General features: G+C 58.7%; 1 protein-coding gene across 2 annotated transcripts in view; it reads left to right on the forward strand.

Annotated features, from left to right (window-relative positions):
- The window catches only part of SMOC2 (SPARC related modular calcium binding 2), a 93,155-nt gene that overhangs the window by 51,824 nt on the left and 15,464 nt on the right, over positions 1-25,867 (forward strand). Inside the window, exons 6-9 of one of the 2 annotated variants that reach the window (XM_090280095.1) lie at positions 1,110-1,193; positions 2,322-2,396; positions 19,236-19,422; positions 23,280-23,362. In XM_090280095.1, the coding sequence (XP_090136221.1) occupies positions 1,110-1,193; positions 2,322-2,396; positions 19,236-19,422; positions 23,280-23,362 (429 nt within the window). The remainder of the gene's footprint in view (positions 1-1,109; positions 1,194-2,321; positions 2,397-19,235; positions 19,423-23,279; positions 23,363-25,867) is intronic. The other variant, XM_090280096.1, reaches the window with a different exon arrangement.

The following is a 25,867-nucleotide window of genomic DNA, read 5'->3' on the forward strand; positions in this document are numbered from 1 at the left end:
CGTGCTAACCCTTCTCCTCAGTATAACTTTGAAGACTTTCAGATGTTTTAAGTGTGTTCCCCATTTCCTTTTAGTTTCTTGGGAGATTACGAAATATTCAATAGGAAAATACTCAGTTTCATGGCTACGAACAATATTGGGCTTGGATATTTCAAGCAAGTGATGTGCCGTTTTGTCAGTGTTTTAACAAACAGGAAACGGTTTTCAAGAGAAGGTTTTTGAAAACCTTCTTTTCAGTTCTCCCTCAGACAGAGCTCCCGGGGGCTCGGTTTTCATTCTCAGGCAGCTGGGCAGTCACAGCGTTAACGGGAGAGGCTGTGTGGCCGGCCCGTCCCTCTGCCGCTGTTGGCTGTGCTTTGAGCCTGAACTTGTTATGACAGGCCACCCGAGTGAGCTTGGACTTGGCGCCCAGCACAGTGGCACGTGCCGGGGTCCCTGGCGGCCCCTGCGCCGCAAGCGGGGCCCGGGAGCTCACTGGCCGCGCCGTCCTGCTGTGTCTCGGCACTCCCCTGACTTCAGACCTGCCAGGGACACCCGAAGAGTCTTTTTTAACTGATTAAATCAAGATTATTCAATAGGAATATATGTCATCCGGGCGATGACCCAGAGTCCTTCCCTAATCCACATTCCCTTCCCCGCACCCTGGTCTCTGTCATTCCTGTCCCCGACCCCCACCCCCAGCCCGAAGCCCCCTGGGGGTCACTCTGTGGCAGGAGTGGACAGAGGGGCCTTCGCTGTGCAGAGGCACCCAGGGCAGCAGTGTAACCCAGACGCCCTCACCCCTGCCCTTCCGCCAGGAAAGCGGGGCTCAGCCCGGGCGCCTGGCCCCCCACCTGCCGTCCTCCTTGCAACATGCAGCGACCCGGACTGTGGCTTTTCAGGGGGGTTCTGCTCAGTGCTGGGTCCCCGTCTCCCTCCCCGTCCTGTGGCCCTGCCTGGCCTCGTGGGGCGGCGTGTGGAAGGAGCGGCCCCCAGAGCACGAGGGGCCCCCATGCCCGGCGGGCCCCCCTGCAGGTCCTGGGGGGTGGTTTGCGTTAACCTGTGGGCTGTTTGCAAACCCGCAGCCTCACCCGCATGCACACTTACTTAACTTACTCTCGTGATTGTAGTCTCCTTGCAAATGTTTTCCGTTCTGAATTCAGATGATGCCTCAGCCCCCGCGCTGGACAGTCAGCCCCAAGGAGATGAGGAAGGTGAGCCCGGGGCCGGGGGCTGGGGCCGGGGAGGGCACCTCTGTGGGCCGGCACACTCTGTGAGCACCCACGGGCCCTCCATGGCCTGGGAGCGCTGCCGCGTGCTTTTCTATAGCAGACCACGAGGGTGCCTTTTTAAACAAAAACCTGTGAACTAAAATCCTGTGAGTTGGATCGTATAAAAGAGCCATTTCTAAAGCGTGCGATGGTGTATCTGCCCGTATTTCACACCTCCCGCCCGTGGTCGCTGCCGCGTGCTGCCAGGACATGCTTTGCCGAGTCACGAGAGGTGTCCCTCGGCTTTGCGGAACTGCAGTCACGCTGAGCTGGGTTTCCTCCTCTGAGCCTTCCGCGTCCTGTGTCAGGTGTTGGCGAATGTGTCACGAGTTTTCTTGTCCCGGGTATCAAGGTCTGAAGCCGAAAGCGAAGGAAGGCACGTAGCACGTAAATCTGAGGTTGGAAGGTAGAATTGCCCACGCTTTGCCAGTAGGAGTAACAATAACAAGCGCGACAGCAGCTATCGCTGGCGTGTGTGGCCCTGAGGGTCCCTCCGTCTTCAGAACCCCCCTTGAGGGTGGGCAGATGGGGCAGCTTGTCCGAGGTGGTTGGGCCGCTTCTCGGCGAAGGTGGCCGGAACCGGCTGGTCGGCTCCCGCGAGGTTCTCACGCACACACGGCGACCGACCTGCACTGCAGATATTGGGTTACGTTTGCTAAGCTGTGGCACCACACAGGCGTGTTCCTGTCTCACGGACTTCATGTCCAATCTTTCAGCTGAGTGGGAGCCGGAACGTTACATACACGTCCATCTCGACCCCACGAGGGGGTGTTCAGACATTGGGGCTTTTCGCTAAAACGCACTTCTCTCCCGTGGGGCCTGTCCAGATTCACGTGACTTCTAGTTACATTTTTGGGTGAAGAAAGAAAAAATATGCTACAATTTAAAAATGTATATTATTATTTCTCATTGTCTTATGCACACAATTATTTTAACAATTTTTTAAATGCACAGTATGTATTTATTTATTGTTTTTTTCTTCGGCTTTTAGGCTCCCTCCCGAAATCTCCGGGAGGCGCTGGGTTTTCCTGACGAATTAAAAACACCGACCATTTTCTCTCGCTTTGTTAGATATCGCGTCGCGCTACCCCACGCTCTGGACGGAACAAGTGAAGAGTCGGCAGAACAAAACCAACAAGCACGCAGGTGAGGCTCTGGCGTCGGCGCGGCGTCCGGGCCCCGTCCCGCCGGGGGGCCACACACGTCACTGCAGCCTGGCCACGGAACGTGGGTTCTCACAGGAGAGGCCCTGGGGCGCGGGGCGCACGCACACTGCTCTTCTCCGACGTTTCTTTATTTCCATTAGCAGTGCCATTTTCTCCGTGCGTTTCCACTAAAATACACACTCTTATGTATTTCACCAACACGGAGACTCTGGTCCCTGTGCGTGGTGACACCATGGGGCGGGACGTGGCCAAGGATGTTTGGGGCACTCAGTGACAGCAGTTTTGTAGACGGGACTATTTTTACCAAGGAAAATAAAGTCCTCCCCGTCTATGAAAATCTGCACATCGTCGGCGCTAAAATAATCCATGTGCGTGCAGAGTCATGCACATCTTCATGCCCGGTGTTCCCCGTCGCCTGCGAGCCTTAGCGGAGGTCGGGGGCGGAAGCGGCCTCCAGGGGCGTCGGGGAGGCCTGGACGGCTGCAGGGATGGGCGTCATGTCCAGCCATTCCTGACGGCTGCTGCGGGGCTAGTGACCGTCCCCCCTCAGCTCCGACCATGGTGTGTGGCTCTCCCGAGTCCCCAGCTCCATGTCCAGCCTAGACACCCTGGTCCGGGCACACTTGGGGCTGCCTGCCGCCCGCCCTGTTCCCCATGATGCGCCCCCTCCCAGCTCCCCTTCCCGGCCCCACTGTCTGGGGGGTTCGGGGGGACAGCCGGAGGAGGAGTGTGGGCGTCGCAGGACGGAGTCCCGCCGGCCAGCCGGTTTCTCCCGCTTACTCCTCTGAGCCGCCTCCGTCCACCTGCTGCTCCCTGACGGCGGTCACGGCCCGGCTGCCGGGGGGAGGCTGCGGTCCCTGCGGAGGGACTTGGTGGTGAGCCCGTGTTTCAGGCTGTGGACGGTGACGACCGCAGGTCCCCCTCCGTGATGGGGCCGAGCCCACAGGCCTGAGGGAGCCGGGACGTCTGCCAGGGTCCGGGGGCAGCACCAGGTGAGCTCTGCGCCGTGTCAGGCCCGCGGCCTCTTGTCGTCTGAGTCAGCAGAGCACGCAGGGGGCCCTGGGCACTCGAAAGCGGCAGGGTGTCCCCCTCGCAGGGCCACAGTGCCTTTGAGGCTGGGTCCTGCGCACCAGCCAGGGGGGAGCGGGCCCTGGGTCTCGCCCAGCCACAGGCTGGTCCACGTGGCCCCCGCTCTCCCAGGGCCTTCGGGGGCAGCACAGCCCCGCAGGCAGATGCGCCGGGTCAGGCCCTGCTGCCTTCTCTCGCTGCCTATTTCAGAGCTGAGGCTGGCGACCCAGGAGTCCGTCCTCCGGCTCTGTGCGTGGCTCTTCCAGAGTCTGCGCACGGGGCCCGGCGGTGGCCTGTCCCGGACCTGCAGGCACGTGGCTGGGGCTGCAGACCCCAGGGGTCATACAGGTCCCCCCCCAACCCTCTGGGGGTCCTCGCCTACGTGAGCCGGAGCAAGGGCCCTGGCGCTCTCATCCTGAGCCTCACCCCACGCCCCGGGGTAGGCGTGTCTCGGCCCCCTGACCGCACGCTCACACCGTGCCGCCGGCTCACGGGCCTCAGCGCAGACGTTCCTCTGTTTCCTCGGAGCTGATGCAGTTCCTGGTTTATGGCGCACATTAAAGTTAGTGCCCAAAGATAAGCGTCTTCTGATTCTGCTCTCAATCGTGGTTTAATTGCATTCCCCGGGGAAAAGCCATGCCAGTGACGTCTTCTTTGTTTATAGCTGAGTTTTCAAATATTATTTTCCCCATTTTTTAAATTTCATTTTTAAACACAAGATGGCAAACCCATCAGGATACCAGCTAGACTCTTAAGTTATGAAGTTTTGGTCATTTGAAGTGATTAAAATATTTAAAAGTAACTCAGATACCTCCTTTTAAGTGTGGACTGTAAAGTGTATTATGTAAAAATCTACCTAAAAATGTGCTAACTGAACTTACCCAGTTTTTCTCATTGTAAAAGGAGGTTTTCATTAAATCACATTTAAGTTTTAGATTTCAGTGCCCAGACCGTGCTTACATCGTCGGGTTGCACTGTATCCACCGAAGTCACCCGGAAGTAAGAAAGCAAGCAGGTCACATCCCGGGGACTCGCTACGTCGCCTGTTCAGGATGGCTGCTCCCACTTAGTCACGCGCGTGTAAGGCCCCGCCACATCTTTTCGTGACCTGATGGCCCGTTTCTCTCAGTTGCTCCGTCATCTCCCCTTGATTGGAGGGACCACACTGTATTTATCCTTCGCCTACTGAGGGACACTGCTCGCATCCAGGCTTGGTGACTGTGAATAAAGCTTCTGTAAATATCTACGGGCGGGTTTTTCTGTGCATGTATGTTATTGACTTGTTTCGGTAAATACCGAGGTGGCTGTCGCTGGGCCCTATGGCGAGAGCCTGTGTCGTTTGTAAGAAGCTGCCACACTGTCTTCCGAAGGGGCTGCGCCCTCTTTCCTTTGCAGCAGGAGTGAGTGGGGGTCCCGCCGCGCTGCGTCCCGCCCGCAGGGGGTGTGGGCGGCATCCCGGAGCTGAGCTGTTCCGGCAGGCGTGTGGTGGCATCTCGTCTTGTTCTGATTTCTAACCCCTAATGGCATGTGGTAGTGGGTGGCTTCTCCGATGCTGCTTTGACGTCGGTACATCTTCTTTGGTGAGACACCTGTTGAGATCTTTTGCCCATTTTTCTCATTGAATTGTTGTCTTTTTGTTGAATTCTAAGTGCTCTTTGTACGGCTGGGACATACTCGTAAGTCTTTTATCAGATCTGGGCTTTGCAGATATTTCCTCCCTGCCGGTGGTGTGACCTTCCACCCTATTAGCGGTGCCTTTCACGCGTTCAGCGTTGGTGAAGCCCCGGCTACGGTTCCCCTTCCTCATGGATCACGCCTCGGGTGTTGCACCAAAAAGAGCCGTCCCCAAACCCGAGGTCACCTGGGTTTTCTCCTGGGCTCTTCCAGGAGTTGAAGAGCCTTGCATTGAACATGTAGGCCTATGACCCGTTTCGCGTGAATTTCTGTGGTGGGCGTAACTCAGTGTAGAGTCAGTGTGTTGCGTGTGGGTGGTCGTTGTTCTGGGACCATTGGTGGGACAGACCATCTTTGCCCCACTGAGCGCACTTGCTCCTTTGCCCAGCGTCAGTTAACTTCCCGCGGGGACTAGTTCCGGGGTCAGGAGCCATGTTAGCACTGAAAGTGCCCAGCAGTTGGCCGTGGGGTGAGCAGATGATGGGGACAGGATGGAGGGTGAGCAGAGAGAAGGGTCAGGAGCAACGGGACGTGGGGTCAGCTGTGGCACAGGGACACATCACAGGGGCAGGTTCTCGGCCAGGGCTCTGCAGCGCAGCTGGAGCGCGGCCGCAGGCGGCTTCCCCGGCCTACCCGGCTCGGGCCGCTGCTGTAGACGCCCAGGTCTTCGCTGGTCGGAAGGCCCCGCACAGCCAGCCTTCTTGGAAGACGCGGCTCCAGGTCTGCCGCTTGGAGGAGAGCGCAAGGTGCCAAAGGTCGCTCCCTGAGCAGACAGCTTAACGGACATCTATGACTGACGGACGTCTGTGACAGACCCTCTGCCCCTGGGACATTCTGGGTTTGCAGCCCCCCGGTGGAAAGGCTCCCTGCCGTTTGAGAAAGAATTTGAAAAGGGAATTTGAGGACAAGTCCTTAGCAGACTGTCCACGCCAGAACCAGAGGAATGCTCTCTCTCTCTGCCATGCCAGGGTCCCTCCCGGGGGACCGGGGACAGGGGACAGGTGGACATAACCTCACACCCACCACAAGGGCTGCGGCCAGGGGCGTGGCTCCCCCGCCGGGCAAGAGGGAGGAAGGAAATCTGCTGGCACAGAAATGACCAACAACAATGTGACTGCAGCCTCTTCGCTGTGCACACGGGTCTGAGGCTGGAAACCCCCGTGGGGGGGGGTGAGCAGCGCGCCAGGCACCCCAGTGTAGGTGGGGGGTCAGGGCGCTGCGGAGGCGGAGCTGGGGGCTGGAGCAAGCTCACCGTGGGGTGGGGGACAGAGGTCGGATAAGCGACCTGCAGGCTCCGTCCTGGCGGACGGTCTGGGGTCGCAAGCAGCAGCAGGCGGGGGAGGCGCAAGCCAGAGGGGCTGCATGTGTGGAGGCGACACACGTCCTGGGCAGCTCAAACCCTGTGCCACCGCGAGAGATGACCTTCAACCGTGGGAACCGCGGGGAGTGGGCTGGAGGCCTGCAGAGCTGCGGGCAGGAAGGAGCTGCGTCAGGGGGCACCTGCCCAGGTGCGGCTGGGAAAGGTGAGGGAGACACTCTCCTAGGACCTCCAGTGGGTTGTCCCCGGGCTGGGCTGCCAGGCGGCGGGACCTGTGTGTGACGCCAGGTGGCAGGAGGAGGGATCTCCAGCTGCCCGGCCTGGGTCCTGGCCGGGCCCTCTGTGTTCACACACAGCCTGCTAGCCCCTCGTGGCCGACAGTGGGGGTCCCGGCGTGTGCAGGCGTGAGCAGGGCCAGGCGCCCTGCGTAAACTAGACCAGAGCGTTGCCTTATTAGGTGACGTGGCTGGGGCCCGACATGCTGGTTCCCATGCTCTGGCCGTCTGCACAAGTTAAATATTTAGAATCTGCTCTGTGGGAGCCTTTCTGCCAAGACGCGTCTGCACTTTTCCCCCCTTGTCATGGGGAGGGGCTTCCAGGAGGCGGAAGGCGCTGGACGGGCTCCCCACTGAGCAGCTTGGTTTACAGCCACACTTACAAAGTCAGCTGTTCTGTGATTTAAAAATCACAGCAGACACCAGGTTATAAAACAAGCCTCGGTCGTGGGTTTTTGATGCGTCTTTAAAAATAACCCTCCTCCCCCGTTTCTTTGCTCCTCACACGGGCCAGCATGTCTGCAGACACCTTGCTGGACACGCGGCGTGTGCGTCCGTCCAGCCTGTGGCGTCAGGGCCTCCTTCCAACAGGATAGGATCCGCCACAGCCGCTGGGGCCCAGGGACGCAGGACAGCGGCCTCGGCCGGAGGAGGAGGGGCACGGGGACTGTCTGAGGTTTGGGTGTGGGCACCCAGGAAGGGAGGACGGGCCGAGCGGGAGGTCAGGCTGACCCAGGCAACAAACACAGTCGGGAGCCTTGGCACCAGCTGCAAATGTGGGGATGTCCCCCGGCTCCGCAGGGAGCAGCGGCTGTGGGGCGGGGGCGGGGAGGCTGGCCTGGCTGCAGGGACAGGACCGGGCTGGGGACACACGCCGGCGGAGCAGCAGCTCCTCTGTAATCTCCCGGAGGAGGTGCCCCCGGCTCTGTAATTAGGCTGCCGCTGTCCCTGTGGCCGCGCCCCGCACGCTGGGGTCAGGGCCCCCGTCTCTGGCTCAGACAGACCTCTGCCAGGGCCCTGGTTTCAATGCCCTCCAACGGCCCAGAGCAGAGCCCGCGTGTGGCTGCGCCGCGCACGGCGCTCAGCCTTGGGCCCCTTGGCCCCATGCAGCTCGCGGCACGGGGTGCGCGTTTCGGAAGCCACACGACCGGGGGAGGACGGTGTCTGCGCGTGGGACAGCCTGGCTGCCCGGAATGCCGGTCACCGCGCATCCTGCACGCTGAGCCCAGCCCGGGAGGCGGGCTTCCCGAGCGCAGCGTGGCCCCAGCGAGCCCACCCGGCCAGGCTCCTTCCCGGGACGCAGCGTCCGCTCTGGGGTCGAACACTCAGCTTGTGGCCTGTGTCCCGGCTTTGGAAAGTCACTCTGCTTTCCCACACCGGGCCCCTGGGGAGCAGAGAGGGTCGCTGTGGCCCCCTGCGCCACAGCCCAGGTGGAGGGAGGGGTCACAGCGGAGCTGGTGTGGGGCCTGGGAGCGAGGGCTGCGCCTGGAAACTGGTGTGGCCGCAGCTGCGTGTGAGCGGAGTCTGTTCTCAGAAGCGAGCCCAGGCGTCCGAAGCCCTCGGTGGCTGTCAGCGGTGATGCCTGAGCAAGACTGTGAAGGCTCCACAGACAGAGAGGTGCCGCAGACACGGGGCCTTGTTTTCCTCCAGCTCCGTCCAGTCGGGACAGCATCCTCGCAGGCCACCGAGGGCCCCCCACCCCCGCTACGCTTTTGTGGGGTCTGTCCATCCCCGCGTCTCCTCGTAAGCCCGGCACGCGCCTTCCCTTCACCGCCCTTCCGACCGAGCAGACCAGCAGCTGGGCAGCATATTCTTTCCCCGAGGACCGAGGGCTCCCCGGTGGTGTCCCCGAGCAGAGATGACAGAGCCTACACCCCGGGACCGCACCCCGTCTTGTAGAGCCGAGGGCCTGGCTGAGGGTCCGTCCGATGTCCTGCCACGCACCAGTCTCTGCAGGGAGGCCTGGACAGTGAGCCAGGCATGCTGGTGTTTCGGGGTGCAGTGGCCAGTGTTTGGGGCACCACCCCTCCTGGCTCTGAGGGCTCAGGGTTTCTGGTGGGGACCCTCTCGTGCTGGAATGACACCACCTCTCTCTGGGCCTGTGTGTCGTCTGTCTCACACCTGTGAGGAAGGGGTGACGCTCCCCGGCGACAGCGGCCCGTGGCCTGCTTTGTCTGAGTCTCAGTGACCAGGTAGCTGGGGCCGCACTCGTGTTTCCAAGTGGAAACAGTTTGAAGGCTCAGCCCGGGAACACGCACTCAGCGGGGTTCAGGCTGGGCTCGCTCGTTCCCGCGCGATGGCCAGTCCAGGGCGGTGGGCACCGTGGCCCCCAACTGTCCGTCCTTCGTGTCAAATGCTGCTTCTGGTCTTTCCTTTTTTTCTTATTTAAACAAACAAACAAGCCATTATTCTTTGCTTTATCCACATGCAGGGGCAACTCTTCAGGAGAAGCGTGGCCATGCCTGACTTTGTCTTGAGTGGCCCCGTCACGTTGAAAGGAGTTGCGGCATCTGTGCTGCCTGTGATCAGCTCTTAGAGGAAACCGCTGGTCTCGTGTGGGCTTTTCTGGAAAATGGAAACATTCTGATTCTTTCTGTAAAGCATCCAAATGCTAAATTAGACTGTTTTTCTAACTTTTTAAGCAGAACAGTCTCCGGATGCCGCAGCACGTGATGGGAACCCACTTCTAGGGCACATTTGCCGCAGCTCAGAGACCCCTGGGGGTTCTGCACCCGGGGCCTCGGGGGCCAGGGAGGGGCCGCCCAGTGCTGGCGCGGTCTCAGGAGGGGTCGGGCAGTCAGCAGGGTCTGCCTGGGGGCTGCTGGGCAGCAGCTGCTGAGGGCGTGAGGGGCGAGGGGCCGGCCAGCCCCTGGGAGTCTGTGGAGCCCAGGCCTGGACCTGGGGACAGTGACTGTGGGACCGGAGAGCAGGAGGGGCTTCGGAAGCCCCAGGGAGAACCAGGCTCAATGTGGGGGCCCAGAAAAGAGGGACGCGCGGACAGCTGGCTTCCAGGGGTCTGAGAGTCGTGCCGGGGAAACTGTCATTGGCAGCAGCACTCGGGACAGGGGGACTTCCAGCAAAGACGGTCCCTCTGGACGTGCTGCGGACACAGAAGATGCAGAGGGAGGTTAGTGTGGGAGAGGATGTGGCTGGGACCGTGACCATCACGGGCTCCGGGGTCCCCCCGAGGGGCCCCTCTTCGCCCCGGCTGACGGCGCCCTGCTCCCTGGTCTCCCGGCTCCAGGACGCACGTTCACGTTAGAAATGACCTCTGGGTCTGCGCGTCCTCCGAGCCCGGGCCGGCTGCTGTGGGGTGAACGTGGGGCAGAGGAGTCAGAACGGACCCCGTGACCATGATTTCCTTCCTAAGAACCTAGATCGTGACTTGCATCCCGATCTTTGTTTTTGGGAAGGATCACTGTGAGCTTCCCACGTCATTCATTTGCCATTTCGGAGGGTTCTTAGGGAGGGCCTGGCGGCTCCCGAGTCGCCGGCGGGAGAGTGGCCTCTTGCTCAGCCCTTCCCCGCCCCGCGGTCCAGAGGCAGGTAGGAAACTCTGCGGAGCCTCCACTGGCTCCCTGGTGACACTGCCTTGTTCTGTCACCGCCGGGATCAAAGGAGAACACGCAGAGAGCTTTGTTCTGGGCCCACAATGCCTGTGACGCGACAGCAATACTCCCGGACCTAAAAGCCCATCTCAGAAATCTTCTTCTTAATTCAGTGACACGGCCGAGCGTAGCTGGGCCCCTTCCAGGCAAAGCGAGCTGGGTCCGCGGCTGACCGGGGACCTGTGAATGATTATATTCCCCTGAAACTATAAATTTCAAGGTCGCCCCCTTCCCATCCGCTGTTTCTAGAAAATCAGATTCTAAAAGGGCCTCCTTTTCATTTTACTTCTTTTGCTTTTGATCATTTCTGTTGCCTAATTATAAAGAAAACCACAAAATACTCCATGACTGATGAAGACAACATGTATAAAAATTAAGTAATCAATTTTAAGGAAAAGTAAAAAACCCACATGTTGGAACCTGGGACAGATGAAAACACAGGCTTCACCACCATCGGGGAACCTGTTGGAAATGCACGTTTCTGGCCTCCCCTGCCGGCGGCCTGACACTTGTGACCCCAATGGCCTTGCCTGGGACCCCGACTTCTCTCTGGTTTAATCACTGAATTTGTAAAATGAGGGCAAGCCTCTGGCCTCACAGAATTCACTTGCAATTCAGCTCCTACACAAAAAGCACGTAGTTTTAACACCCACCAAATGTTATAAAGAATCAATCTCTTGCTTTCTATAAGTGGGGTCCTATTCGTTTATTATTTTATGCCTGAAGTATTTCCATAGGTGACACCCTATTCACCCCTCCCACCTCTCCCCGGAACTGCCCATGTGTAGCGGTTGGACGTTTGGAGCCCGTCGGCCGAGACGGTGGCGGCCACCTCAGCAGAGGTGTTCAGCTCACGCGCCCAAGACCGTACCCACTCAGCACGGGCAGCTCCAACACACAGGGCTCACGCGGACCCAGCATCCGTCCAGGTGGCCACGTGGGCACCTGAGCGTCCCAGGACGTGCCGTCAGGGACGCCGGCCACAGAAGAACAGGGGTCACTCCTGACGGCAGTGGTGCCACTGTGGATGACAATGCTGCAGTAACACAGAGGTGCAAACATCCTTATGAATAAACGTTTTCGGATGTTTTGGATAAGTACCCAGAAGACGGACTGCTGGGTCACAAGGTCATTCTGTTCTTAATTTGGGGAACCTCCAGACTCTTTTCCACAGTGGCTGCGCCAACGCACATCCCCACACACGGCGCGTGAGGGGTCCTGTCCTGCCCGTCGTCAACACGCGTTTCTCGTCATATTGACAGCAGCCATTCTACCCTGTGGGGTGTGGTACCTCACTGTGACGTGGACCTGAGCGTCTTTTCAAACACCTGTTGGCCATTTGTGTGTCGTGGGAATAGTGTCTGTTCAGGTCCTCTGCCCATTTCTTTGTTGGATTTCTTTATTGTTGTTGAGCGTATGCGCTCTTTATATATTTTGGATTTTAGCCCCTCATTGCAGGTATTGTTTGCATGTTTCTTCTGTTCTGTGGGTGCCTTTTTGTTTTGTGGAGGATTTCCTTTAATATCTCAGCACTGTTGTTTAGTTTACAACATCTTAGTCATATTTTCATCAATTTATTCCTGAGTATTCCACATTTTTTATTGTTATTGCAAATTACATTTGACTATTTTATCTTTCAATTGTTTCTGCTAGTATACAGACATGCAAGTGATTTTTTGCATATTGAATTTATATCTTGAGACCTTGATATAGTCACTTATTAATTCTTGCAGTGTTTTCTTATTTTTAGTATATTTTGTTGATTATGTTGTTATATTTGTCCCAATTTTTTCCCCTTTGCTCCCCTCTGCCCAGTACCCCCCTTCCCTCCAGCAATCCCACCCCCCTTAGTTCATGTCCATGGGTCGTGCATGTAAGTTCTTTGGCTTCACCCTTTCCTATATTATTCTTACCTTCCCCCTGTCTATTTTGTACCAACCAATTATGCTTCTTAGTCCCTGCACCATTTCCCCATTTCTCCTCCTTCCCCCTCCCAGCTGATAACCCTCCATGTGATCCCCACACCTATGATTCTGTTCCCATTCTGGTTTGCTTAGTTGGATTTTGTTTTTATTTTTTGGATTCAGTTGTTGATAGTTGTGAGTTTGTTGTCATTTTAGTGTTCATAGTTTTGATCTTCTTTTTCTTAAATAAGTCCCTTTGACATTTCATATAATAATGGCTTGGTGACAATGAACTACTTTAGCTTTGCCTTGTCTGGGAAGCACTTCATCTGCCCTTCCATTCTAGATGATAGCTTTGCTGGATAGAGTAGTCTTAGTTGTAGGTCCTTGCTTTTCATCACCTTGAATACTTCTTGCCAGCCCCTTCTTGTCTGCAAAGTCTCTTTTGAGAAATCAGCTGACAGTCTTATAGGCACCCCTTTGTAGGTAACTCTGCTTTTTTCTTGCTGCTTTTAAGATTCTCTCTGTATCTCTCACCTTTGGCGTTTTAATTATGATGTGTCTTGGTGTGGTCCTCCTTGGGTCTAGCTTGTTGGGGACTGTCTGTGCTTCTTAGACTTGTATGTCTATTTCCTTTGCCAAATTTGGGAAGTTTCCCTTCATTATTTTTTCACACAAGCTTTCCATTTCTTGCTCTTCCTCTTCTCCTTCTGGCACACCTATGATTTGGATGTTGCCACGTTTAAAGTTGTCCCAGAGGTTCCTAAGCCTCTCCTCATTTTTTTCAATTCTTGTTTCCTCATTCTGCACTGATTGACTGTTTTTTCTTCCTTATGTTTCCAATCATTGATTTTAATCCCGGTTTCCTTCCCTTCACCATTGATTTTGTGTGGATTTTTCTTCGTTTCACTTAGCATAGCCTTCATGTCTTCCCTTATGCATTTGCCATACTCAAGCATATTTGTCATGTCTGTGAGCATCTTTATCACCAGTGTTTTAAACTCTATTTCTGTTAGGCTGGCTATCTCCTCATCACTTAGTCCTCCCACTAGAACCTTGATCCGTTCCCTCTTTTGGGCCATACTTCTCTGTCTCCTCATCTGACAGGCTCCTGTGTTTGTTTGCCTCTGTGTCTTAGATAGAGCTGTCGCACCTGTTACATTGTAAGGGGCAGAGCCTTAGGGATTCATCAGTACAGGCGACCCGTGTCACCACGTTGTGGTGCTGTATGTGGGGGAGAGGTCCGAGAGGGAACAAAGCCACCTGTCCAGCACTTGCCCCTTTTCCAGGCACCTCTCCCACTTCCATATGGGACTGGCGCCCCTCTAGCTGCTGCCCTGGCCATCGTTCCCAGAGTGGATGGGTCTGTGGACATTCTAGGACCGTGGGGGCCCTTAAAGAGGTGGACTCTGCTGAGAGACCAGCAGTTTCTGCCTCCACCCCAACCCCCACTGGTCTGCACAGTCAGAAGCAATGAGGCTTGATTTTCCCCGGCGCTGGGACCGTGGGCTGTGCAGTCTGGTCAGGAGCTGGGAATGCTCCCCAGGTGTCCCTCCTGACTTTTTAAAACGTGTGACTGCGCTTTCCACTGGTCTGCTGCTGCCACCACACCACGTCCTCTCTGCCCCGGCTCCGCCCCTCCTGCCTGTCTGGGTGAGTGTTTCTTCTTTATATCTTTGTCTGTTGGACTTCCAAGCAGCTCAATTTTCTGGAATTCTGGTCGTCTCTAGTTCTGAGGTAGTTGTGTTCCTTCTTAGTTGTGGAGGGAGATGCAGCGTGTCTGTCTACGCCTCCTCTTGGCTGGAAGTCTTCAGCTTTTTCTTTGTAGATGCTTCAATATGTCTTTAAAAATACACAGTCCTATCATGTGTGATTAAGGACAATTTTACATTTTTTATTTCAAATCTTTGTCTTTTTTGACCATTTTCTTGTGTTGTCTGGATCCTACAGTATAAATGAAATAGAATTGGTGAGATTGTTTTCAGTCTCAGAGTGAAAGCAGCCATTATTTGATTATTAAGTATGATGTTAGGTATAAGTGTGAGGCATGTGCTCTTTAAAAACATAGAGGTTATTTTCCATTCCCAGTTTTCTGAGTTTTGTTGTTTAATTACTGAAGTAGGTCAGTAAATAAAAGTGAACACGTAAGTTTTCCTTCCCTAAAAACTGATCGTTTTCTATGGCTGTGGGTACAATATTGTCACAGTATCCGACGGAGCTCTTGGGTGTGATTTCTAGAATCTTAAATAGTCCTTTTAATTTTGTGAGGTGCTTCACCCCACTTCCCAGCCCACTCGTGTGCTGCTCCGCAGGCGCCTCCGGCTCGTTCTCCGAGGCCGCCAGCTGCGGTGACGCCATGTGGCCGTTTCCCACCACGTACGTGGCCCCGGAGCCGTGGCCAGGCCAGGCCAGGACCGTTGCCCCCACCCGTGCGGCGTTCTCCGCCTCTCACCACACAGCCTGCCGTGCTTTTAGGAGGGTGGCCAGAGGTGAAATCAAACGTCTTTGCCTTTGAACATGATGGTTGCTTAGTGCATCTTCCTGACTCAGCACAGAAATGAGAAGGGGGCGGAGGTGAAGAGGGCGTGGCCCGTCGGCCTGAGTTAGGCGTGGGCTGTGCGTACCTGCGCCGGGCAGGACCTGGAGGGAGGAGCACAGCACCGTCGCCGCCTGGAATGACCTCTGGCTGTGTGAAGAGCATTCTTACGCAGTTCTCTAAAAACAAGAATTTCTGGGAAAACGAAATGTCCCCAGAGCAGATCCTGATGGGAGAAAGGACACAGTGTCCCTTAGCGAGTAAGACCAGTGACAGCCCTGCCAGTAAGCAGTGGAGAGCGAGGCGACACTCTGCCCGGCCCACGGATGACAGCAAACCCTCTGTGGGCAGCGTGGGGCCAGGACAGGAGACCCTGCAGAGTGAACTGACGCTGGGAGCGGTGCAGAGAGAACGCGCGTCACCACGTGACGGGGCCGTTGCCATCAGAGTTCCGTGTCTGTGGCGGTGGCCGTGGGGGCGGGAAACGCGCAGTTTCAGGTATCTTAGTTTTTTTGAAGCCCCTCAGGGTCTCATAGCATTGGAAAGCGAACAATGAAGCCCTGACTCTTACCGTGACGCTATTCAGAGGGCGAGCTGGCCAGAGAAACACGCGCGTGCGGCGGGCGTGGGGAATGTGGCCGACTCCAAGCTCCTTTCCCCGTTGCCCCAAATGGATGTGACTTGTTACTGCCTCCTGTGGAGACGATTCCGGCACCGTCGTGCTGAGAGCAGGTGGCCTGTGTGGAAGGAGGTCACCCTGAAGTTCATAAACGTCTGACAGCCGTGTGCCATCATTATCACCTGCCTTCCCAGCGGCTGGCAGGTTATCTGGACAAACTGTCAGACAACATTCAAGTCACTGACACCCACGGCTCGTTTGGGGAATAAACTAAGATGTTTTCATGTATATTCTTCTTAAATTTATAGAGCTAACTTTCTAAAAATACCAAATTGTTATATGATTGCCGAACTAAATGATACAAACAAATTAGAACTGTAACCGTGTTTCTCGTCTGTTATTTTAACGAGAAAACACTGAGGCCGGCGCTCTCCACAGTGCTGATGGCTTCCCGGGCGTCTGCTCACAGGAGGGCGCAGCCGGGAGGCCCGGGGGACGCAGACAAGCTCACGGAGGAGACGGCCAAGCTCGGACGAGGAGAGCATAGACGTGCCGTCCCTGTGTGTCAACAGGGTGACGCCTTTGCCTCTGGGCTCCACGTGCCGGCAGCAGGGCTGCCCAGGGCCGTTCCTGGCCGTGGACGCCAGCCTCCCTTTTGGAAACAGAATGATGTCACGGCTTCAGTTTTAACCCCGTCTCTAACCGTGGCAGGTCCAGCGAGTCACCCGCAGGTCGATGTCCACCTCACGCTTCTCCCTGGTCCCCAGCTCACCTGACACTGACTTCATACCCCGAGGATGGTCCCCGTCCTTTCTATGGCCACTGCCGTGCAGGGTTTCCACCTGCAGCTGCACGCGGCGTCCCTGTTACCCCTGCGCGCTTCTCCACCGTGTGATCAGGCCCCGTCGCCACGTCTCGGCTGTGTCGCTGACGGTTGTCCCGTGGGCTCCTTTCTGAAGTCATGGTCACATGTGCCTTTGTGATGGCGAGCCCCCGTCGTGTGGGAAACATGGCTGTTTAGTCACTGTGTCCCCAGGCATCTCCCTTTGCACATGTGACCCGTGCTTTGTAGAGAAAGGGGCGTCCCTGCAGAGAGACCGGCTCCCGTCTCGTGGCCGCGCCTGACCTGGTGTGGACAGCAGGTTGCTGCCTGGAGCCGGCGCTGCCCTGGGCTGAGGGTGATGTTCCCACGCCCTCACGTCTCTGAGCCTCTGTTCCCGGGGTTGTCGTTAGTTTGTGTGCAGAGGTTCTCCTCCATCCGTCACGGCTCCCTCTAAACAAACACACAGCTGCTTTTCTCCCAGAAGCGCACGTGCCCCCGAGGAGCCCGGTTTACCGCGTCGAACCGCGAGGCTGACAGGCTCCTCAGCCAGGATGTTTCTGCAGACGGACGAACACGGGACTTCTGCTGACTCGGCAATAATGTCTTCGCTATTTTACACGTTCTTAGCAAACGTTCCCAGGTGGTGGAGCCTTCAAACAGGACACCCAATCCTCAAAGGGGGCATTTCCAGAATTTTCCAGGATGACTTCTGTAGATACAGTACGCCCTCAGACAGAGCGTGAACATGTTTGTGCCCGGAAACCACCCTGCAAATCCTGCTCATGAACCACGTTTCTGCCACGGGTCCGAATGAGCCTGGAAGTCAGTGACGAGTCTTCCCAGCAGCGGCGGGAACGTGACCTTGCCCTGCACAGCGGCCTCTGAGAACGCCCAGCCTGTCCTGAACCCCTCGGCTCTTTCCCATGATCTAAAGGAACTCACTGGCGGCTCAGAAGGACAGGCGACCGTGGCCACGTGCAGCCCCGTTGCAGCCGAGGGAAAGCCCCGTGCTCCGTGGTCCCCGCGCGCTGCAGGGACAGCTTGTTCGTGACCTCCGGAGCAGGCTCAGGAGTGCAGAACCTGCAGGAAGCACTCAGTGCCAACGGAGGGGCGCCCGGGCGGTGGCGCTCCCAGGAGTGCGGTGGCCGTTGACGGTGCGTGTGTGCCCGGTGAGCCGCGGGCAGGCACTGCGCGGGGTCCTCTCGCTGGCACCCAGCCCAGGGTGGACGCCGGGGCCCCCCATCCAGCATCTGCCCTCGAGGGCACAGGTCAGCAGAGGGTCAGCGCTGCTGAAACCAAATGCCCGGTCCTCAGTCGGACCATCAGAGACTCAGAACCCCATTAATTCAGGTTCTTAAGTCACAGACAGAACAACCCTGATGCCGGGAAACTGAAGCCGCGGGCCGCGGGCCGGACCCACGTGGAGCCTCACAGACAGCAGCTCCCGGGGTGCGGACGCGGCCCCGTGGCCCAGCGTGCTCACACGTCAGCACCTTCGCACCGCAGGGCGAGCACCCACCTGGCGGCCCCGTGGTCCTCTGCAGACCGAGCCGGGCCCCGGGCGGCCCCGGGACAGGACCAGGGGGCTTCCTGGAGGCAGCGACGCCTGCACTCAGCGCCCGCGGTGAGATGTGTGTGACCCGTGGGACGGGCTCTGAGGTCGGCCCCCAAAGCATCCACCTGGACACTCACGATTTGGCTTCAAGGGGCTTGTCCACCCCTCGGGGCTGAGGGCAGCCTGGGGGGCCCAGTTAGGGGTCAGAGAATCAGAAAGGTGACATTGCTTCCCACGCTGCCCCAGGATGTCCACAGGACGCCTCGCAGTGGCAGCTGGCGACACGGTGCAGCGGGAGCACAGAGCGAACCGAACAACCGCAGCCGTCCTGGTACCTCCGCGCCGATGCTGCTCGGCGCCTCGCTTCACGCTGAGGCAAGCCGCGTCTGTCGTCACGTGGGCGCTGGTCACCCTCGTTCTGCGCTGCTTGTACCCACGGCTGCGGTCTGGGCCCCGGCGGCCCTGTGCGCACGAGCTGCCTGAGACTGGTCTCAACGTGCGCAAAGCCAGCCCGGCGAGCAGGGGTCCCGCCTTCTCTGGTCAGCACCCCCTTACGTGAGAGCTGGTGACAGAGCAGGAAGACGTATGAGGTGGTAACGGGCCCAGCACTGACCGCGGTAAACATGTTTGAAAGTGTGTACACACGGCCCGGTGGCATGCTAAGGCCGACAGCCGGGCCGCAGACAGGCGCCATCGTCCCATGCAGCTCTGTCCCCGCGGCTCCTCACCTCCCTGTCTCCATCCAAATGCTCACGGGGACCTCGGGAGTTTACTCCCTGAGCTTAACCGGGGCCTAGACGCGAGGGGTGCCCCCAGGGCATGTTCCAGACCTGGGACAAGAGAGCAGTTTCACGGGCTCTCAGGCCTGGCGGGGGCAGGGGCGGGGCGGGGTCTCAGGCCTCAGGGGCCTTGGTCACCACAGGGCTGGTGGTGGGTGCAGGTGGATCTCATACGTACCAACTGACCAGCAGCTCAGCCATCGAGGTGGCCCCCAAATCAGCGGACCGTCCGGCTCCTGTGGCTCTAAGTGCTGTTGACGGGCCTGGATGCTGAATTCTGAGGCGAAAGCAGACGGAAGAGCAAACCCTTCTCTCTGCTGACGTGAACCGTAGAGTTAGCAGGCGTTTGACCCCGTTTGTCTTCAGGCCTCCAGATGCTGGGCCTGCTTCCTTTGCAGCTGTGCGCTTTCCTAGTTAACAGTCAGGCAGGCCCCCACTCCCTGGTGGGGGGGCCTGCAGTGTGTGTGTGCGCGCACACGTGTGTCCCCGATGACCCCCACTCTGAGGGGAGGCGCTCCCGACCCTCCTCGCTGCCCCCCTCGTCCTCCAGCCCCGCCCTGCTCTGTCCCCCCCTGCCCGCCGTGATGTTCCCGGCCGCCCTCCTCGGGCTCCCTGCGCCGGGTTCCGGCCGCGTGCTCACAGCTGCCTCTTCCTCACCAGCGTCCTCGTGCGACCAGGAGCAGCAGTCGGCCCTGGAGGAGGCCAGGCAGCCCAAGAACGACAACGTGGTCATCCCCGAGTGCGCTCACGGCGGCCTCTACAAGCCAGTGCAGTGCCACCCGTCCACGGGCTACTGCTGGTGTGTGCTGGTGGACACTGGGCGCCCCATCCCCGGCACCTCCACCAGGTAAGCCCTTCTCAAGCGGCCGGGCAGGCCGGTCGGGGGCGGGAAGCAGGAGGGCAGAGCCCACTGTCCCCGCCGCCGCTGGCCTCGGCCCCCCTTCTCTGCACTCGGTGTCTGTGACACCAGCGGCTTTGGCCGTAAGAAACAAGAGGAAACCATTTCTCTGAAGGTCACCGGGAGCTGACCTTGGGAACGCCGGCACTTCCGGCCTTGTAGGCAGAACTCGCTGCTTCGTGCAGGGTGGGAGCGTGGACGTGGCTCTGCATGTGGGGCCGCGGTGGCATGAGGACATGTCGAAGGCCAGCTGTGGCTCCCCTAGGCCTGGTGTTGGCAAAGCTGCTGGTCCTTCACAGGCTGAGGGAAGCGGCCACCCCTAACAGCTTCCTATGGTATGAAAATACGTGCGTCCCGAAGTTGCCACCTAAAAGGGAAAGTGCTTGGGGCAAAGGTGGCAGCAGACTCCCTGGCTGCCCGGCTCCTGGACCTGAGGCACCTGCTTCCGGCTGACGGCCTCCAGCAGAGCGTTTTGTCCCGGCCCCACGGGAACGGGCTTTGTCCACGGAAATGCGATCCACATGAGTTAGTTTTTGCAGCTTCTTGTTTCATGAATTGACCTCGGATTTTTCATAAATTTGTACACATATAGTTTGCAAGTATATCAACATACATGTCATCTGTTATCAGTGTAAACACTGGGTCCCCTCTGGGGCCCAGGCCAGAGCCGTGCGGCACTTCCTGAATGAGCCTCCCAGCTGCTCAGGTGTGACTCGTGGGTGTGTAGAGGCGACACACAGCAGTGCCGCGTCCAGGAGCCCAGAGTACGGGGACCAGCTGACAAACCCGTCCTCGAGGTCCAGCCACCACCACGGCCGCTGTCCGGCTCTGAATAAGCCCGTCTCCCTGGCGCTCGGCGTTGGAAACTGGAGGAGTCGCGTTGTGTTTCAAGCTGCGCCTCGGTGGTCCGCACGTCAGCCATCGCCGCCGCAGGGACAGACGGGGAGTCCTCCGCACGGCACCCACGGCGCGCCGGGCACAGCAGCACCCCGCGTGGAGCCCGGGCCCGGCCCGCAGAGCGCTCACGGGGAGCCCCCACCAGCCGCTGCGCGCTGGACCAGAACCGGAGCTGTTCCCGGACTTGGGACGGAACTTTTTCTCTTTTTTTGGCTCCTGTGGTCACGTGCACTGTCCTTTAGGAAGCACCCCTTGGAGCCAGTGTGTCAGCATATTTAAGAACAAGGGGCGTTTGTTCCCTGCGGGGGCTCCACCTCTAGAACAGGGAGGGGCTGTTGGCGTCGGCCGACACAAATCCCTGGGCTGGCAGACCCAGAACTCCAGCCGCCGCAGAACGACGAGATCCGCGTTCACGGTGTGTCCCTCCAGAGCCCACTGGATATTATGATCGGACAAGAAGCACAGCTGCCCCTGCCCTTCCTCCGGCCTGACTGCCCGGACCGAGCGCGGGTCCCGCCAGGAGAGCAGGGCCCGGTCCTCAGGGTCCCCGCCTGGCCTGCAGGACACAGCGAGCCCTCTCGGAGTTTCAGGAAACAGCACTAAATTAAGAGGAGACCCCTTGGACGCCTGCTGTGTTTTTATCTCGTTCATGTGTTCATTGTCATGAATGCTGATCATCAGCGACACCCAGACTCCATTCCGGGGGCTGGGGAGACGGCCTTGACAAGCAGATATGCGCTCCTCTCTCAGCGCCGGGACCCTCTGCTCGGGGACGCCAGGGAGCGGCCGGCGTGCGGCGCGGCCTCGTTCGCTGCAGCTCGGTGCTCACACTCCACTGGCCTCAGGGGCTGCCGCCCAGCATGGCTCAGAGGACAAGGGGCTTCAGACAGTGTCAGCAGTTCAAGGTCAAGGACACACTTAATAAGCTGTTGTGTTCTCTGCTGTCCTGTCTTTAACTTGCCGGCTTGCTCTGTGGCTTCTCGTCACCGGCAGCCATGACCAGAACGCTTTCCGCACGGACCCTCGGCCCTCCGTGGACGCCCCTCACTCTAACTGGCTGGCACAGCAGCCCCGACCAGGAGCTAACGGAGGGACGGCAGCCAGACGGAGCCAGCTCCTGACTCAGCTTTGCTCCAAGGCGTCTGCATCGATGAGGCAGCCTCTGGCTTCCAAGTGATCAACTTACTAACGGGCCTGAATAACGAGGGAGCAGACGCTCCTACATCAAAGGCCCCGGATGGAGGAGGCTCCTTTCCAGCTGACGGTGGGATCTGGTGATGTCACGAGGACAGTCTCCCAGTCTCCACTCCGACACCCTCGCTCCCTTGGACAGACCCACCTCGTTGGCACAAGGCGGCTGCAGAGAACGAGGCATCTCACCCACACACCACAGTGCTTGGGACGGCACCTCGCCCCTCTCTCCCTTTCGTAGGAACAAAAGGCCTTTCCGAAAACCCCCTTTAGCAGATTTAGTTCAGGGATTATTGGCCGCAGTTGGGTTATGGGATGCGACTAAATCCATCCCTGGAAAGAAAAATGGAATTGGTTTGAATTGATCTGTAGGGAGGCGAGGATGTGGGAACTCAGTCAGGGCCGTCACCCGCAGGCTGTCTGATCGGCCGGGCCAGCTCCACCCGCCCACACGCTGCGGGCCCTGCTGTCGCCGCAGAGCCGGCGGCGGGAGCTCCCGGAGTCACCGTTCCTCCTGAAACGCCCGCTGTCGTCCAGGTGCCGCGTTTACGTGATTTCCTCTGACCAGCAGTTCCAGGGAGACTTTATAGTTTTGGTTTATATTTGGGCAGAAGTTCAAGGTTTGTTTTCCTTGCTCATCCTCTGTTTTACGTTTCCCGATGGGAAAGATAATTTAAAAGTCAAGTGCCAGTGATTAGTGGCAGACATGCAATACACCCTTGCTGTAAGCTGGCTCTCTCTCCCCATGTCTCCAAGCAAGAGAATGAAGAAGCACAGACTTTGTTCTTGTCTCGTGCTGCGGACTAAACCCAGCCCCACTGCCGGAGCGTGGCGGAGAGCAGCCCCCAGCTCGGGGTTCCTGGTCGGGGTCACCCCCGGAGAGAAACACGGGGCGGACCGGCCCCGACACCTACTGGCTCCTGCTGCTTTGGGGTCAAGTAGACCGCTTGGCCATGGCTCACAGCTGGGCTGTGGGCAGAGCCCGGCACCTGTGGGCGCCCAAGCCACGCACGAGGGGCAGGGGAGCCAGAGGACGCGATGGTGGCAGCTGCGCTGGAAGCGGCTGTCGTGTTCAGCGTGGGTCAGGCTGGCTGCCAGCGACGCACGAGCGCCCAGAGCCGGGAGGTTCTGCTTCCGTCTCCTGATGGCTGGTGAAGGGCTTGTGCACCTGCCAGCAGAGCGCAGGCTGCTCTCGCCTGAGTCAGGCCGCCCTGCTCCCCGACTGACCGCTGGGCCCCAGCTCCCGGCAGGCGCATGCGGGCGGGGGCGTGATGCGACCTGACACCGCCTTCCCCCTGGAGGCGGGCCCTCCCTCGGAGGGGCAGCCAGGCGGTGGGCGCTCATTTTCTCCCCTCTAACTGGTGATGGGTGTCCACGCTGAATCTGAACCTTTAGCTGAGGCCCAAGGGCACTTGCTCTGTGTCCTGAGATGGCGTGTCTGCACGGGACGGGCAAGTCACTGAATCTTCTGAGGGAGAAGAACACGGCCCCTCAAATACACATGTGTGTATCAGCATCAGTGCTAGGATTCCAGCCCAAACTGGGCACAAGACCAGGGTGGCCGGGCCGTGTGCGCCTCCTGCTGACAGGAGAAGCTCCCTGCACCCAGCGGCACCAAGGTCACCCCTGCGGTCATGGGCCCCAGGCCCGTGCGGAAAGTGGAAGGAAACCCCCTGCCCAGCCTTGGCCCCTGACCTCTCTCTTCCCTGGTCCCGTAGGTATGAGCAGCCGAAATGTGACAACTCCGCGCGGGCGCACCCAGCCAAGGCGCGGGACCTCTACAAGGGCCGGCAGCTGCAGGGTGAGTGGGACGGGGCCGGGCGCGGGAGGAGGGTCAGCCACACAGGGCCTCCTGTGGGTTTGGGTGAGAAGGAACCATGGCCGCTTGGGTCCCAATGGTCACCGGGAGGAGCGGCTGCCGTCCCCAGGGGCCCGCACGCAGGTGGGGCACACAGAGAGGCCGGCTTCCGTGGTGGCCACACGGTGAAGGCCCAGCGTTTCAGAGAAGGAGGCCACGTCCTCTACCTCAGGAGGCGCATCCGCTCTGCGCCTACACGCCCTTTCCGTGTCTTTCCCCTCGGAGCGGGCAGGGGCTCAGGGCCAACGTCCGACGCGCCTTTAGAATGCGCTCAGCTCTTCCCGAAGCTGAGGTTAGGGTTCCGTGAAGCCCGAGTTTATTCTGCAGGTGACTTTCATGGCAAAGGCCCATGTGAACGTAAACAGGGCCAGTGCGTTTAATCTTGTAACTTTGGAAAATGCAGTCATGAAAGGAGGTTTTATGGTGGGTGTCCTCCTCTGTCAAAAAGCCCACGTGTGTTTGTGATGCCCACAAGGGTCACTGGAACACTTGAGCCTGTCACGAGCGCCCAGCCTCCCAGGAGCCGCGTATGTGAGGACAGGGCCTCAGCGTGGGCAGGCAGGTGTCGGCGGGTGTTGGCGGCTCAGCTGCCTGTGACATCGGGAGGCGCAGGCAGGGTTCTGACGTCACGTGGTTTATTTGGTGGCCTCAGTGAGCTGCTTCAAAGCGTGTGACTTTCTTGTTTCAATTTGATTTTCCATTTTCCTTTAATCATCTCCAGATTGCGTGGGCTCAGCCAACGCCTCGGAGACACGGGCTGTGATGTCCTCCGTGTAGAGCGCACGTGTGATCTGGGTTTGATACAAAGTCTGGGCCACCTGCTGTTTAGGAAAATGCTGTGGCTCTTGCATTACTTGTACTGTTATCGATGGCAAGGGGTTAAGTCTGACCCATAAAGCTGTGCTTCTGCCGGCAAGAGGGAGAGAGGAGGCCGGAGCGGCCACAGGGCCAGGGAGCTCTCACTCAGTCCCATCCACCCGCAGGACACAGCGCGGGTGGAACATGTCCAGGGTGGCCACCGCTGACCCCGGCCCCGGCCGGGGGCCCCGCTCACCCCGAAGGGCTTCCTCTGAGCTCCAGGCCTTTCCCAGCTCCGCGTCTGTAGGGTCTCCCTTTCAAGGCAGAGTTGGGGCATCTGTGGTGACCCATTTGTATAGCCCTGGGTTCCCTTATCTGTGCGGCCATCGCGCCGGCATTTCGTGAGTCGGGGTTCCCTCTGCATCCTGGCGGGGGAGCCCCGCGGGGCGGGAGAGGCGCACGGAGGTGCAAACACAGACGTCCCCCCGTGCAGATTCCTTGCCGAGCGCCTCTAGTACACATGTGTCTCACCCTAGAAGGGGCTGCTTTCTTGCTGCCTCGGACGGCAGGGAGTCCCCCTCCCTTACCAGTGAAATCCCCTGCCTGGGCCAGGCCTGAGTGTGTCGGGGCAGCAGCGCTCTTGGCAGGAAATGACTTTGGCAGGTGCCTGGTGCACAGAACGCCCTCGGCGAACGTGCTGGCCTTCACCACGTGGCCTGGACGGCCAGTGACCTGCACTCTGTCTCCAAGCCTTGGACGATACAAAGCCGTGTCGTGGCTGAATCGAGCTGCATGTGGCTTTTGTATTTAAATAAGTTGCATTTGTAAGAACGTAACTTCTTTGTGTCCCGTCGGCGGTGAAGTCACTGTGACGGGTCCCGGGGACAGTCGGCAGCCCCTCCGCTTCCCGCCGTGGGAGGGCCGGTGGGGGCCTGTGCATGGTGGAGGCCAGGACCCTGACACCAGCTGGGGTTCTGGAGTTAGACCGGGATGGTCACTCATCTTGTGGCAACGGCGGGTCATTGATGTTGAGAGACACGCAGTCCCATCATTGCTTGTGTGGCTGTCAGATGTGCCGTTAGGGCGGGAACGTCTGAGCCTTTTGGGTCTCAGGCACTCGGGGAAGCGCCGGGAACGGGTCCCGCCCTGCTCTGCTCGGCCAGAGGCAGCCTGTCCACTGTCACAGCAGCAGCACCACCACCCTGATGCCTCAGACACGAAGCAGAGGCCGCAGGCACGCAGGCATCTCAGGGAAGGGCGACCGGCATGCTCGCCGTTACGTGCGTTTGGAGCGCGCTGGTCACGCCGCTCCATCGCTTTGAGCATTTGGAGATAATCGGCCTTATTAGGGAAAAGCAAGTAGGTCTTAAAATAACTCCAGGGCAGAGGCGCTCCCGGTCCCCGAGGAGAAGTCTTTTTCCACAGTCACCCTGCAGCGCGCTGGGCGGGATGCTGCTTCCGGGCACGCCGAGGCCACCCCGTTTCTGCCTCGGAGGGACGGCCGTCATTTCTAGTCGCTTTTCTCAGCTTCGGCCGTGGAGGGTCCTTCGTTTTCTGTGTCAAGCTGGCGAGAGCCCCGCACACAGCTGTCCCTTGTTCAGGGGCTCGTTGATGGCACGTATTTACCGGCCTCCTATTAAGGGCTGTTAG

Source organism: Furipterus horrens, unplaced genomic scaffold (genome assembly GCF_987537825.1).
Source record: "Furipterus horrens unplaced genomic scaffold, mFurHor1.1.pri manual_scaffold_6, whole genome shotgun sequence".
Taxonomy (NCBI): domain Eukaryota; kingdom Metazoa; phylum Chordata; class Mammalia; order Chiroptera; family Furipteridae; genus Furipterus; species Furipterus horrens.